Genomic DNA, 16,902 nt, shown 5'->3' with positions numbered 1-16,902 from the left:
AGTGGTCCTGCTGTATTCAACCAAAAAACTGACTACACGGGATGCAATCAGTAACATATTAGTCACATTAATAAACTGAATCAATTGATTCTGTTCCTTGTTTTTATTGTCCAGCTACAGTTTGGCAACAATATCGTAACGCCAAACTTAATGCAATGTCATTTCCAATTTTTGCTGTGTAAGCAGTAGGATACGCTAGTCTTTGTAGACTGGTTTATTAAGATTTCCAGAAAGCTTTTGATAAAGCCCTGCATAAAAGATTAATTCTCAAACTGAGTGCAGTAGGGATTCAAGGAAATGCATGCACATGGATTAGGGAGTGGTTAACAAGTAGAAAACAGAAAATACTGACTAAAAAACTCACAATGGAACAAGGTAACCAGTGGAGCACCACAGGGATCAGTATTACGTCCTCTGCTCTTCCTAATCTACATTAATGACTTGGATTCTGGTATAGAAAGCAAACTTGTTAAATTTGCAGATGACAAAAATACGAGGAGTGGCAAACACCCTTGCAGCAGCAAAGGTAATTCAAAAATGATCTAGACAGCATTCAGAACTTGGCAGACACACAGCAAATTACATTTAATAGAGAAACGTGTAAGGTACTGCACAAAGGCAATAAAAATGTGCATTATAAATACCATATTGGAGATACTGAAATTGAAGAAGGAATCTATGAAAAAGATCTAGGAGTTAATGTTGACTCAGAAATGTCTTCATCTAGATTATAAATATAGTTATAAAAAAGGCCAACAAAATGCTTGGATATATAGTGAAAAGTGTTGAATTTAAATCAAGGGAAGTAATGTTAAAACTTCATCTAGAATATTGTGTTCAGTTCAAGTCACCTCGCTACAAAAAGGATATTGCTGCTCTAGAAAGAGTGCAAAGAAGAGCAACCAGAATTATCCCGGGTTTAAAAGGCATGTCATATGCAGACAGGCTTAAAGAATGGAATCTATTCGGTGTTGAACAAAGAAGACTACGCAGCAATCTGATTCAAGCATTCAAAATCCTAAAAGGTATAGACAATGTCGACCCAGGGGACTTTTTCGAGCTGGAAAAAGAAACAAGGACCAGGGGTCACAAATGGAGATTAGATAAAGGGGCATTCAGAACAGAAAATAGGAGGCACTTTTTTAAACAGAATTGTGAGGGTCTGGAACCAGCTCCCCAGTAATGTTGTTGAAGTTGACACCCTGGGATCCTTCAAAAAACTGCTTGATGCGATTATGGGATCAATAAGCTACTAACAACCAAACGAGCAGGATGGGCCGAATGGCCTCCTCTCGTTTGTAAACTTTCTTATGTTCTTATATACTTATCACTGATTAACTTGCCATCACCTTGATTCACCCATACCTGGAATTTTATTTGATCACCAAGTTTCAAATCTAACCATCTGACCTACTGTTACATGAAATGCAGAGCAGAAAGTTTATGAGTCTTAACATCTTTAGAACAAAGACATAACAGACGGAGATAAAAGGTACAAGACACAGAGAGGACAGAGGAGGTCAGCTTAAACAAGACCCTGTCTGTGTGTTTGGCCTGAACAGTGCACGTCATTGTTTAAGAGTACCAGAAACGGCAATAAACTGTTTATGCACAGTGAGAGTCTGAAAAGTTGTAGTGTACTCAGGGAATATTTTACATATTACAGATATTTGAGGTGTTTTGCTTTAATAAATGAGTAAGGTTTAGAGAAGTCCCTCTATATATATCACTAATACACAGTCAAAGCATTGTTCACAAAGAGAAGTGGTTCATTTATTCTGAAATGGTTTTGGATGAGTGAATCCTGTGATCTTACAAAGTCTGCCTCAATTTTTTTTTTTGGGGGGGGGGGGGAGGGAACAACTTTTACAATACATGTGCTAAGTGTTCTACCGATTTTTTTTCCTACTGTATTTGAAATATGATGTTACTGTTTTTTTCAGGAAAGAAAAAAACAGTTTTCCTAATACTGTATTAAAACAAATACAGTACCAGGTCGTGGACTGTAACAGGTAAATCAAGATTTGGTTTTAGGTCCTCTTTAGAGTTCAGTGGTTTTCTCAGGGAAGTCTAACAGCCTTTTCAATTATTTCTGCTACGAAAATCACAAAAAACAAAACAAAACATATGTTGGAATGCAAGATTCTTTATTCTAGATTCTTATAAATTCACACATTTGCTATTTTTTCAGAAAGGAAAAAACACACCAAATAAAGTAAACCATAATACATTAGTATTTGGGATATACTTTTTAAGGACAGATAACCTCAGTCATTTACATTCTCCTGATGGTGCCTTATCTATCTTTACAGCATATGTACTCAAGACTGCAACTGCTAAGGAATAGCAAACGCCCCAGAAGTACAAGGTCTACTAGTGGGTGGGGTTGGAAGTCACTGATACGGAAAAACCGTGTCTGAAGACTGTGCAAGACCTCAATCAATACACTTAATAACCCATACACTGAATGAAGATATTGAGCTGTGTCATTAACGACAGTGCACTGGGAGTTCTGTAGAATTTTTTTTATTATTATTATTATTACTGAGGATGATACACTTTCTGAGGAATAGATTAATTTCTCATGCAATTAAAAAAGTATATGATTTATGATCAAATACTACAGTGCCGAGAAAAAGTTTGTGAACCCCAATGATAATTATGGAAATTCCCATAGTTTTACCATGATAGCCTTCTTGAATCAAAACCTTTCTAAATATCCAATAGAGTTTATATTGACCAATTCCATGTCTTTTGAAACAAAATGATGTATGAATTAGACAAACAATGAGTAATTAAGATTCAGGGTATGTGAAAAAGTAAGTGAACCCGTTTTATCAGGGATAATCAGAATTACGTCTTCACCATACAGATGCGTGGAAACACATCAAGCCACGATCAAAATAAATCTCTGAGGATCTCAGAAAAACAGTTATTGATGCTCATCAGTCTAGAAAGGGTTACAGGACCATTTCTAAGGATTTGGGGCTCCACCAATCCACTGTCAGACAGATAGTCTACAAATGGAGAAAGTTCCAGACCACAGTCACTCTACCCAGGAGCAGTCGTCCTACCAAAATCTCTCCAAGAACAAACCGGAAAATCATCAAGGAAGTCACAAAGAACCCCAGAGTAACATTCAAGGATCTGCAGGTCACTCTCGCTTTGATACGTCTATCAATAAATCAATCAAATAAAAAAAAAAAACACTTTAGTCTACAAAATCTGCAAAAAATAAAATAACAAAACCAGAAGAAAACCAATATACTACAATAAGAATTTTAACCAAAATCCTTTTCAAACAAAAATGTTTTATATGTGTTTTAAAAAGGAAAAGAGAATGGATGCTTCTAATGTGCCTCGGTAGGGAGTTCCATAGTGTGAGTGGCTAAAAGAACGCGATCCATACGTGGCAATTCGCACAGACGGTACACTAAGTAGGTCAGCCTCCGCAGACCACAGCACCCGACTAGGAACATAACGAAGTATGAGATCAGAAAGATAGGAGGGTGCCAGGCCATGTAATGCTTTAAATGTAAGTAATAACGTTTTGTAATTTATTCTCTGAGTGACCGGTAACCAATGAAGACGGGGCAAAATGGGGATTATGTGACAACGGAACTTTACACAAGTCAACACGAGCTGCCGAATTTTGGACTAGTTGAAGCCTGAAAATAGCACATTTTAGAAGTCCAGTCTAAGCAGTAAAGAAAATATGACTCTGACATGATTAATCTGATTTATGGGTCGATTTGATCAACCTGTAGTATACTCGGGATACACCACAGCTGGATGGTATTGGGCATTTTTGCAGAACTGGGTGGATAGATCAAATTAAATCTGTCTTCTGCCCTTAAATGCACTGCTGGCAACAATGGAATGGAACAGCAGTTAGCAAGAATAGTAAGGGATGAACCATTCATTAACCACAGCGGAAATTAACCACTCATTAACCACAGCGGAAATGAAAAAAAAAATCAAAAAAACCACACACAGCTAATTTTATTGCTTTATTTCATAACAAAAATCTAACTAGAAAATGTATGTACAGTAATAACAGTACCTTTCAGTCAATGGCTTTTGTTTTCAGTATTTACAATAAATAAAACAACTATCAAAAACTGAAAATGAATAATTATTTTGTAACTGCTGTTACAAACTACTCAACTATCAACATATTGTATCGAAAAAGACAAGTTGCTTAACTCATTGACATGCTATTATACTCTTTACAAGTCCAGCTTCCTGAAGGATGTCCCACCTGTGGTCTTCATTAGATTGTAAAATATGCTGCTTACTAGTAATGTCATGCATGAAAACTTAAATGTTATGACCTAGGGAGAGATTTTGACCGAATTATATTTTGTTGATTTACGTCACAATACAATTACGTATTTAAATGACTTAACGCTCTTCTACACGAGAGCGCTGAGCGACTTTTAAAAATGGCGAATAATAACACTATGTAACACAATTTTTGGTCTTGGGTAGTAAGTGTTATTTCCTAATTGCTTATGCCTCAAAAGTATAGAAAATGGCTATTATTCCCCACAAACTTTGCTTTTGTGACCAGGACAGTGATATTTTGAAATTTACCTATTTCCAATGAGAAAACGGGCAAATTTGTGTCTTTTCGTTCGCATAAAGTCAGAAAAAAACAACATATGAATCCAAATTAACATGTATTTATACTAAAGTAATACAAAAATGACTACAAAACATTTAGAAGTGAGTAGTTTTTCGAGATTTACGATTATACTGTAAATCACTTTCACGAATCAGCCCCCAAATGTAGTCTCCCATCATGTTCTCGTTATACTGTCCTTGGTAGCGGCGTTCAAAGTCCAGTATATCCTGGTGGAAGCGCTCGCCTTGCTCCTCCGAGTACGCTCCCATGTTCTCCTTGAATTTATCAAGATGAGCATCAAGGATATGGACTTTGAGGGACATCCTACAGCCCATTGTGCCATAGTTCTTCACCAGAGTCTCAACCAGCTCCACATAGTTTTCGGCCTTGTGATTGCCCAGGAAGCCCCGAACCACTGCGACAAAGCTGTTCCAAGCCGCTTTCTCCTTACTAGTGAGCTTCTTGGGGAATTCATTGCACTCCAGGATCTTCTTTATCTGTGGTCCAACAAAGACATCGGCTTTGACCTTTGCCTCAGACAGCTTAGGGAAGAAGTCTTGAAGGTACTTGAAGGCTGCCGACTCCTTATCTAGAGCTCTGACAAATTGTTTCATAAGGCCCAATTTGATGTGCAGTGGTGGCATCAGCACCTTCCGGGGGTCCACCAGTGGCTCCCACTTGACGTTGTTCCTCCCCACAGAGAACTTGGTCCGCTGTGGTCAGTCCCGCCTGTGGTAGTGCGCCTTGGTGTCCCTGCTGTCCCAAAGGCAAAGATAGCAAGGAAACTTGGTAAAACCGCCTTGGAGACCCATCAGGAATGCCACCATTTTGAAGTCTCCTAAAAAAATAAAGTGTCCATACTTTTTCATGTATGAATTCTCACTTTTTGTGTGCATCACACGCTCCCTGACAAAAATAAATGGCTCCTGACATTTCTGAACAGTTTTAACTTATTTACAAATCTTATAGTGAAAAAGAGAAACTGAAAATTGATGATGCTTTTAACTTACTTTAGTATACACTAATAGGAAATGGAACTGATACCAGTGTATTGTAATAGCGTGTTTGGTATGGTGCAGTTCCCCAAACAGGTAGGGGTGGAACAGTGTAGTGAGCTAGATTTGTGGCTAGTTTGTGGCTGAAATGATGGCTGTCCCAAATGATTGTAAGTGAATACTTGTCTAGGTCTTCTTTCCCTAGTGGATCTTCTTACTTGATCAGTTGGACAATTTCCTTGTGGAGACAATGGCACTGGTCTGCTTTGCCTGTCTCCTAGGGACTTGGGCCTTACCTCGTGATCATGGTCACTTCCTGCATCTAACAATTCAGGTTGAGCTGGGAAGTTCTCTCCATCAGACTGTCCTTCCTGTTCTGGTTCTGCCTCTTTCATCTCTGCATTGTACCTTTCTTGTAATGACGCTCTCCTCACCAGGTTTTCTCTGGACATAATGCTTCCATGTTCATTCATTTTCTGAGTCCTATTACCTTGCGGTGCTTGATCTCTTCGAAACCTCAGCCAGTACTGAGTGTTCATGTCTTCCTCATCATCAGATGTGTCAGTACTTTGTGTCAGTTTTCTCGCTTCTTGATTTCCTCTATCTCTTATTTTCCTTCTCCGTTGTTCAGTCAGTGGTTTCTGTGTTTGCTGTGATGGTAACTCTACAGGAAGATCATTCACTAGTAATAACAGGTTCCGATGTAAAATCCGGATCCGGGGTTCACCAGACTCTGGCTGGATTTTATACACTGGGCTGTCATTGATCTGTTCTTTTACTTTGTAAATAGTTTTCTCCCAATAGGATCTTAATTTTCCTGGGCCACCTCTCTCACTCAGGTTTCGCACAAGCACTCTGTCTCCAGGCTTAAGAACTACTCCCCTCACCTGCCAGTCATAGTATTTCTTGCCCTTTGCATTTGAGTGTCTGCTATTTTCAGAAGCGATCTGATATGCCTCTGTCATCCTTTTAGCCCACTTTTCTGCATAACCTTGTGCCGAATCCTGTTCTTCTCTTGTCCCTAATCCGAACAGCAGATCAATTGGTAGACGGGGGTGTCGGCCATACAACAAGTAAAATGGGGAATAACCAGTTGCCTCATGTCTACTTCCCGTTTTTCCGTTGGTATAGCACGGCTCCCAGACCGTCATTTGATGCATTGGTGTGCAATACGAAAGGGAAGCTGAGTTGACTGACATATCTACCAATCTTTCCACCACACTCTGATGTTCTTTGACCCATCCAACAGGGGCCCTTGATGAGAGTTGGCTTCCTTTCTTCTTTCCTTGGAGAGAGTCTGTTGTTGGAGTTTCAGGCTTGGTTGTTTTCACTTGAAGTAGTTCATACAGTGGTTTTGCAATTTTGGAGAAGTCTTGAATATAGGTACGGTAGCAACTCAGAACCCCAAGGAGCTGGCGGACTTCACCTACTGTGCTGGGTCTCTTATCTTTCAAACTAAGAACCGCTTCCAGGTCTTTAGGGTCTATCCGTACTCCCTCCGCTGAGACCAACCGTCCTACATATCGAATTTCTCGCTTGAACAGCTCACATTTTGTTGGCAGCTTGACACCATGGCTCATCAGTGATTTCAGCACCCGACGAACTCCAGCCACATGATCTTCAAAACTTTTGGCATAACACAGGACATCATCCAGGTAGGGTAAGCAACACTCATCCCGTAAAGTGCTGAGCATCTCCTCCATGCCCCTCTGAAATGCCGCTGGAGCATTAGTCAATCCGAAGGGGATCCTTATCCACTCAAACAGCCCCCAAGGAGTGATGAATGCGGTCAGGTGTTGAAAGCCCTCCACCATGAATCCCTGGTGGTAGGCTTTGCCCTGGTCTAAGATAGAAAACCAGCTGTAACTGGAGGGTATATTGGCTTATGTCTCCGTGTGTGATTACGTCACCTACCAGCCCTGTTGCTGCCTTCCCCCGTGCACGCTACACTCTACCCTGCCAGCCTCAAGTCTGTCCCGGATTTGCTCACCAGGCTACAGTCCGACGAGTGCGTGCCGGGGTACCAGCGTCCACTTCTGACACCAATGTGGCGATCTCGGTGAACGCAGGTAGGCACATCACACAGGGCGAGGCAATCCACACACAGATGGAGGGCGGATGCGGGTCTTAACTCCTGTGAAAGGCTGTGCCAGCACTGAAGCGCTATAGTGGTCGTGGATTGAAAGCCAACATCCCACGTGACTGTATACCGGACGTGTTCGGTATTTTTGTCATCGGTCTTACACGCTTTAATTTTTTTCAAATACAATGGCTGATCAAGAACAAGGTAGTAATTAGAGCCTGGAGTAAGTTAAGGAATTGCTAACTTTACGGGCTGACGAGGAGGTGAATTCACAAATAGAAGGGACAGTGCGTGATGCTAATAAATCGCACAGATTACAAAATGCAGCACTGTCACAAAGACAGCCGGAGTGGGTGGCGTCAGACCAGGTCCAGGAAATAAACAACAGAGACTTGGGGTTTTGGTGAAGCTGAGCACGTGATTGCGCTTTAACAGACAGAAAATAAAAAGGTTGTAACACAAAACACAGGGCACGGCACTGGTAGCCAAAATAAAGAGACAAACAAAACGGACTACGCAGACAAAACACGGTGAGCAGATTTAACTACTATTATTTTTACAATTACTACCTCCGTCTCCAATCTCGTTCTCCCCTCACCGAACACCCGACCACAAATGAGTCAAACGTGCATCTATATATACTGTTGTGCTGGGATTCAATTACTAATTAATTATTCACTTGAATCCCAGCACGTGAATTAATTACGTGCAACCCCGTGCTCACATATTAATTACTTTAAATGCACGTGAAGTGATGTGCAATCCCGTGCCTAAATACAATTACACATTTTAAATACTCGTGCTGCACACACCCATTTATATCCCGTGCAGCCATCTCTATACAGGAGGCTGTGTTGTCCAGTGGTTAAAGAAAAGGGCTTGTAACCAGGAGGTCCCCGGTTCAAATCCCACCTCAGCCACTGACTCATTGTGTGACCCTGAGCGAGTCACTTAACCTCCTTGTGCTACGTCTTTCGGGTGAGACGTAATTGTAAGTGACTCTGCAGCTGATGCATAGTTCACACACCCTAGTCTCTGTAAGTCGCCTTGGATAAAGGCGTCTGCTAAATAAACAAATAATAACAAATATACACCAACATTTACACACAACACGTAACATACACAGAAATGCACACAGGGGCGGAGCACATTGCCACAAGTACATGTAAAAAAAAATATATATATTTTATTATAAAGGACCCCTGTAACAGGGGAAGTGTTAGGTGTGTGGGTCATCACTGCATAATAATGAGTCAGACACAGAGCATTGGGTGTTGACACGCCGCACAGGCGTGCAGATTTAATAAACACACAAGTCTGATTCCCATCTCAGAAAGTTGATAAGAAATATACTGTTTATTTAACTAATCAAAAAGCAGCAGTTTATCCATGTCATGGAAGCAGAGTGCTCCATTAGATTTGTTCCTAACGTCCCAGATACCAGCGGCAGGCCTTTTGTAAAGGCTTCTCCGCCACAGTGAAAGTATTCAGGTAGTAAAATCATATTTTTCAGGGTGATATAAAACCTTGTGTGTGTAATGTGTTTGTGACTCTGACCTTACATGGCTGTTGTATTGAGCTGCACAGAGACATTGCATTCTAGGCTATATAAAGAATAAAGATGTAGTCATTGATTTTTTTTTTTTTTTTAATTTTTTTTACTTAAGTTCAATTAACTGTTGTCCTTTAATAAATAACCCTTTTACTACTGCATTGCTTTATTGCATTCTGTGATTCTTTCAATACATTTCCATTATAAGTGGTGTCCATCAGAAATTAACCTTTTCACCTGCTACATTGTTTTTAACTTATCAATGACACGCATGTTTTTTAATTTGTTTATTTTATTTCTGTAACACAGACTCAAAGTGCTTTACATGTCAGTTAAAATAGAAAGAAGAATGCAATAGCAAGGAGTAGTAAAAATGATATACAGTGCTACCTGTTTGTCGGGGTCCGTAATTAGGAGACTGTTTTATTTGTGTTTCGCCTTATAACAAATATTGGCATTTTTGTTCCCGAAATGATTTACAATGTCCAAATTAATATTGTAGTGTACCGTGGAAAATGAAGAAAGGAGACACATACAATTTGCAGGTACTCAAATCCACAGTTTATTGGGACGATTATTCCATGGCCCCTGTCAGCCTGGGTCACACTTAAAAACAACAAACAGTCTTGCACATTCACACAGCAGCTTGCCTGACTCCGCTGTCAGCTCTGTCCACGTTGATGTGGGTTTTCATGGCCCTGCCTACCCGGACGTCAATCAATCCCAGCTGAGGCAAGCTTACCGCTTCCCTGCTTAAACACACACACACACACACACACACACACACACACACACACACACAGGGTCCGTAGACTAGTCGTGTAACAGTATAATAAATCCCAGGTCGTTACAATATATACAGTATAATAGAAACTGCTATTCCACCATGTGGCGGAGTGTCCCGCCCCTATGTATTATTATTTGTATTTTTGTTTGCGGCGCAGTTAAAAGCGCCGCGTCTTTTATTATTTATAAATTAAAACCCCGTGAGGATGTATGACTGATCAGCTACTGATTATTTAACTAGCTGACAGTCATGCATCCTTACCAAACGCGTGCAGACTCTGGCCGAGGGGTAATAAGATAATTAACAACTAGTTAACCCCTCGGCCAGAGTATAAGAACCTGCAGCTGTCCGTGCTGCGGGGTTGGAGTGTAGAGAGGAGAGTTCGAGAGTGAGTGAGTGAGTGAGTGAGTGAGTGAGTGAGTGAGTGAGTGAGTGAGTGAGTGAGTGAGTGAGTGAGTGAGTGGGAGGGAGAGGGAGAGGGAGAGGGAGAGGGAGAGGGAGAGGGAGAGGGAGAGGGAGAGAGAGTTGAGTTGGTTATGCCATGTATGTGCTTTGGCAACACAATTATTTTTATTGTCATGCCAATAAAGCCAATTTGAATTGAATTGAATTGAATTGAATTGAGAGAGAGAGAGAGAGAGAGAGAGAGAGAGAGAGAGAGAGAGAGAGAGAGAGAGAGAATGGAAAATAATACATAGGGGCGGGACACTCCGCCACACACCAGTTTAAAGTTTACATTATTTAAATTGTATATTTTTTATAATAAATGTTGTAAACTGTAAATAAATAACACAGAATCCAATGATGTTTATACACGCTTGTTTTGTAACATTAACGGACAGTTTGTTTTTGCTTTTAGAAAAAAAAAAAGTGTAAGCAGGGGAGCTTTATAAGTACTATGTCCCAGTTTCAACTTAAATGCTTTTAAATACAGTAGTGTAAAACAACAATAAAACCCAACGTTTGAGTCAAATTGCATTATGAAGGAAATGGGAGCCACAACCTTACCGTGTTATAACCGATTCTGCACTATAACGGGTAGCACTATAATAATAATATCAATAAATAGTAAGAATAAAATAATCTAAAGAAAACAGGAAATTAATAAGAATGATAGATAACACACAAAATTACATAAATAAAATAGATAAAAGCTATTTGCACATTTCCGTATTACTTCTTGTTTGATCTGATATGACATACCCCTTAAATTATGCTACCGGGATGCTTTGCTTTTGGTCACAGAAACCTCAGTTTCTTGTTCTAAATATTTTCTGATGAAACTGTTGGCTTTGGGTAGAACGAATGTACTGTTATATTGTTGCTGTGGTTTTCTTTTTCAAAGGACTGAAAGGCTGGCCAGGAACATCATGGATGACATTGGGGATCACCATATGGTGGTCCTGTGTGTGCTGAAGGGAGGGTACACGTTCTGCGTGGACCTCGTGAAGTACATTAAAGTCCTCAGCCGGAACTCCAACAGATCCATTCCCATGAGAGTGGATTTCATCAGGCTAAAGAGCTATTGTGTAAGTACAAATATCACATCCCCTGTGGCCACCAATCGGCTCTCTTCATGCCAAGTTTCATTTGCTGTTTCTTGAGGAATGCTGTTCCAGAAATTGTGGTTGCAGTTGTGTTTCTTATGTTTGCTCATGCACTGTATCAGAGATTCTGGCTTGTGACATCCCTCACCCCCTTTGACATGAATGTGTGGATCTGCTTGTGATGTAACTGACCGCATAAAGTGCCTATAGAAAGTCTACACCCCCTTTCAAAATTGTCACCTTTTGTTGCCTTATAGCCTGGAATTAAAATGCATTAAAATAGTTTTTTTTCATTGATCTACACATCCTACCCCACAACTTCCAAGTGAATAAAATATTCTAGAAATTTGTAGAAAATTAATTAAAAATAAAAACTGAAATAGCTTGGTTGGATAAGTGTCCACCCCCCTTGTAATAGCAATCCTAAATTAGCTCAGGTGTAACCAATCGCCTTCAAAATCACACACCAAGTTAAGTAGCCTCCACCTGTGTTAAATTGTAGTGATTCACATGATTTCAGGATAAATTCAGCAGTTCCTGTAGGTTCCCACTGCTGGGTAGTGCATTTCAAAGCAAAGACTCAACCATGAGCACCAAGGAGCTTTCAAAAGAGCTCCGGGACAAAGTTGTTGAAAGGCACAGATCAGGGGATGGGTATAAAAAAATATCAAAGCCCTTGAATATCCTTGGAGCACAGTCAAGACGATTATTAAGAAGTGGAAGGTGTATGGCACCACCAAGACCCTGCCTAGATCAGGCCGTCCCTCCAAACTGGATGACCGAGCAAGAAGGAGACTGATCAGAGAGGCTACCAAGAGACCAATGGCAACTTTGGCAAGAGCTACAGGCTTTTATGGCCAAGACTGGTCAAAGTGTGCATGTGACAACAATATCCTAAGCACTCCACAAGTTTGGCCTGTATTTTACAAAAAGACCACCTTGAATCGCGTTTTGAAGTATGCATAAAACACTCAGGAGATTCTGTAGCCATGTGGCAAAAAGTTTTGTTGTCTGACGAAACTAAAATTGAACTTTTTGGCCTAAATTCAAAGCGTTATGTTTGGCACAAACTGAACACAGCGCATCACCCAAAGAACACCATCCCTACTATGAAGCATGGTGGTGGCAGCATCATGTTATGGGGATGTTTCTCATCGGCAGGGACTGGGGCACTTGTCAGGATAGAAGGGAAAATGAATGGAGCAAAGTACAGTGAAGTCCTTGAGGAAAACCTGCTGCCCTCTGCAAGAAAGCTGAAGCTGGGACGGAAGTTCACCTTTTAGCATGACAACGACCCAAAGTACACAGCCAAATCTACACTGGAGTGGCTAAGGAACAAAAAGGCAAATGTCCTTGAGTGGCTCAGTCAGAGCCCCAACCTAAATCCAATCAAAAATGTGTGGCATTACTTGAAGATTGCTGTCCATCAGCGCTCCCCAAGGAACTTGACAGAGCTTTAACAGTTTTGTAAAGAAGAATGGTCAAATATTGCCAAATCTAGGTGTGCAAAGTTGGTAGAGACCTATCCCAATAGACTCACAGCTGTAATTGCTGCCAAAGGTGCTTCCACCAAGTATTAACTCAGGGGGGTGGAGACTTATCCAATTATGATCTTTCAATTTTGTATTTTTAATATAAAATCTTTTTCTCAATAAAAAAAACTTTTTTCCCCTTAAGTGTGGAGTATTATGTGTAGATAAGTGGGAAAAAATCCTCATTTAAATGCATGAAAAACGGAGGCACTGACACAACAAAATGTGAAAAAAGTTCAAGGGGGTGTAGACTTTCTATAGGCACTGTATAGTGTGTGTGTGTGTGTTAGATTCAGGTTGCATGCTATACACAGTACAAGGTGCGTAGTTTATGAAGGAAACACGTTTCAGTGTAGTATAATGGTAGTTTCTGTTAGGTAGTCTACAAAAGATGCATCTTATTCAAGACGTGTGCATTCTACAAAAGATGTAACCCAAGGCAGTTCATACATTATACCGTACAAACAGTGTGTGTATACACAGTGTTATAACCTTTGTCCAATATATTTGACATTGAGAAAATAGGTATGGGGACATGCCCAAGGCAGTAAATGGTTAAATCAGAAAATTATGGAAAACTTACTACAGTAGCCGAGTGGCAGATTAAAAAATAAATAAATAAATGAAATAAATAAATTAAAATAAAAAGTTGCACACTCTAGACGATCATCTCTAAAATCACCCCACTTCAGAAATTCACACACAATGGAAGTAAAGAAATGAAATATTCCATATGTGCATGGGGAGATGTGCATGGGGAGATGTGCATGGGGAGATGTGCTGGGGAGATGTGCTGGGGAGATGTGCATGGGGAGATGTGCATGGGGAGATGTGCATGGGGAGATGTGCTGGGGAGATGTGCATGGGGAGATGTGCATGGGGAGATGTGCTGGGGAGATGTGCTGGGGAGATGTGCATGGGGAGATGTGCATGGGGAGATGTGCATGGGGAGATGTGCTGGGGAGATGTGCATGGGGAGATGTGCTGGGGAGATGTGCAGGGGAGATGTGCATGGGGAGATGTGCATGGAGAGATGTGCTGGGGAGATGTGCATGGGGAGATGTGCTGGGGAGATGTGCATGGGGAGATGTGCTGGGGAGATGTGCATGGGGAGATGTGCATGGGGAGATGTGCTGGGGAGATGTGCATGGGGAGATGTGCTGGGGAGATGTGCTGGGGAGATGTGCATGGGGAGATGTGCTGGGGAGATGTGCATGGGGAGATGTGCATGGGGAGATGTGCTGGGGAGATGTGCATGGGGAGATGTGCATGAGGAGATGTGCATGGGGAGATGTGCTGGGGAGATGTGCATGGGGAGATGTGCATGGGGAGATGTGCATGGGGAGATGTGCATGGGGAGATGTGCATGGGGAGATGTGCTGGGGAGATGTGCATGGGGAGATGTGCATGGGGAGATGTGCTGGGGAGATGTGCTGGGGAGATGTGCATGGGGAGATGTGCTGGGGAGATGTGCATGGGGAGATGTGCTGGGGAGATGTGCATGGGGAGATGTGCATGGGGAGATGTGCTGGGGAGATGTGCATGGGGAGATGTGCATGGGGAGATGTGCATGAGGAGATGTGCATGGGGAGATGTGCATGGGGAGATGTGCTGGGGAGATGTGCATGGGGAGATGTGCATGGGGAGATGTGCATGGGGAGATGTGCATGAGGAGATGTGCATGGGGAGATGTGCATGGGGAGATGTGCTGGGGAGATGTGCATGGGGAGATGTGCATGGGGAGATGTGCATGGGGAGATGTGCATGGGGAGATGTGCTGGGGAGATGTGCTGGGGAGATGTGCATGGGGAGATGTGCATGGGGAGATGTGCTGGGGAGATGTGCTGGGGAGATGTGCATGGGGAGATGTGCTGGGGAGATGTGCTGGGGAGATGTGCATGGGGAGATGTGCATGGGGAGATGTGCTGGGGAGATGTGCTGGGGAGATGTGCATGGGGAGATGTGCTGGGGAGATGTGCATGGGGAGATGTGCTGGGGAGATGTGCATGGGGAGATGTGCTGGGGAGATGTGCATGAGGAGATGTGCTGGGGAGATGTGTATGAGGAGATGTGCTGGGGAGATGTGCATGGGGAGATGTGCTGGGGAGATGTGCATGGTGTATATTATCCCTTGTATAAACATTGTATCGCTGATTACACTGCTGGTGCTTTCAACCTTTATTTACTTCTGGCTGCCAAACTACAATGCAATCTATTAGAAATAACAAAAAACAGGCAGTTAAAAACTGAACTAAAAACTAAATAAGTCTGTTCACTGTGGTATTACTGATTTTTAAACAGGAAAGATCACTTGCATCATTGACTTTTTATTTCACAAATGTTTACAACTGATGAGACTTCAGGAAATTCTCATGCTGTGATGAGAGTCTGAGTGCTACAGCTTCCTTTGTAGCCTTGGCTGACAGCTCTTGTCTTTGGTCATCCAGTCCAGCTGCAACACATTTTTATTCAGCCTGTTCATTTTATACAGATAAGGGTGGTGGTGTAGCTTTGGGATCTGAAGATAACTTTCGATCAGTGCTTTCACATGTTTCACTGTGAATTGTGTTTAGAAAGTGACTTTTAAACACAGTTTATGGCTTAATGGCTTATAATGTAAGTTTTCTCCCCTTTGCAATCAGTTTCAAGAACTCCCGTTTTTATATTAAAAACAGGGATTTAGGGAGCTCCCGAGTGGCGCATCCAGTAAAGGCACTCCACATGGAGTGCAGGATGCGCTCTATAGTCTGGACGTCGCGAGTTCGAGTCCAGGCTATTCCACAGCCGACCGTGGACGGGAGCTCCCAGGGGGCGGCGCACAATTGGCCGAGCGTCGCCCGGGGGAGGGAGGATTAGGTCGGCCAGGGTGTCCTCGGCTCACCGCGCACCAGCGACCCCTGTAGTCTGGCCCGGCGCCTGCGGGCTTGCCTGTAAGCTGCCCGAGAGCTGTGTTTTCCTCCGACGCTGTAGCTCTTGGGTGGATACATGGTGAGTCCACAGTGTGAAAAAAAGCGGTCGGCTAACGGCACACGCTTCGGAGGACAGTGTGTGTTCAGCTTCGCCCTCCCTAGTCAGCACAGGGGTGGTAGCGGTGAGCTGAGCTTAAAAAATAATTGGCCATTCTAAATTGGGAAAAAATAATAATAATAATTGGCAACGACTAAATTTATAAAAAAAAAAAAAAAAAAACAGGGATTTAGGTTTTTACTTTAACCTTTTCATTGCCTTTGATAAGCGGTCAGTTTTCTAAGAAGTTGCAATGCATTAGGTTAAACTGAGCAGGTTCAAGAACAAAGGCTAATCTCATTTAGCCCTTGCTTTAAAAAAAAAAAAAAAATTGACAGTAAGTATAACCTTTTATAAATGTAAAAAAAAAAATTGTAAGATTAAAGTTTTATTACACAAACTTAATCTCTGTAAAATAGGAACATACTTCCTCCTGTACCAGTTACTGTTCCTTTAAAATAATTGTGACTTAAAAAAATGTCTGTGTACTGTAATTGGCAGAGGTTGTAATATAACATGGTGCTGTGTTGATACCTTGCCTTTGCAAAGCCCCACCTCTGTAGTTATGTCATTGATGTCGATGATGTTAACTTGTTATTGCAGCTCACTCTCTGGACTCCTGGGATCCAATCTCATCTGGACATTCCTTCCTTCTTGCTTAATTTATAAAGTCTTGTTAAGAAGTTATATTTTCTAATTACCATATTATTACCATATTATTTTTTTGCAAAGCTACAGTTTAAAACAAATACATGTGCAGTTCCTGGTTTCTC

General features: G+C 41.7%; 1 protein-coding gene across 1 annotated transcript in view; it reads left to right on the top strand.

Moving 5' to 3' along the window:
• Positions 1 to 6,700: 6,700 nt before the first annotated feature.
• LOC117400109 (hypoxanthine-guanine phosphoribosyltransferase-like) overlaps positions 6,701 to 16,902 on the top strand; it is a 29,192-nt gene continuing 18,990 nt past the window's right edge. Inside the window, exons 1-2 of the mRNA XM_059023449.1 lie at positions 6,701 to 6,747; positions 11,390 to 11,573. Coding sequence (XP_058879432.1) covers positions 6,701 to 6,747; positions 11,390 to 11,573 — 231 coding nt within the window. The remainder of the gene's footprint in view (positions 6,748 to 11,389; positions 11,574 to 16,902) is intronic.

This window comes from Acipenser ruthenus, chromosome 4, assembly GCF_902713425.1.
Source record: "Acipenser ruthenus chromosome 4, fAciRut3.2 maternal haplotype, whole genome shotgun sequence".
Lineage (NCBI taxonomy): Eukaryota > Metazoa > Chordata > Actinopteri > Acipenseriformes > Acipenseridae > Acipenser > Acipenser ruthenus.
This window is presented reverse-complemented; position numbering and strand designations above follow the sequence as displayed.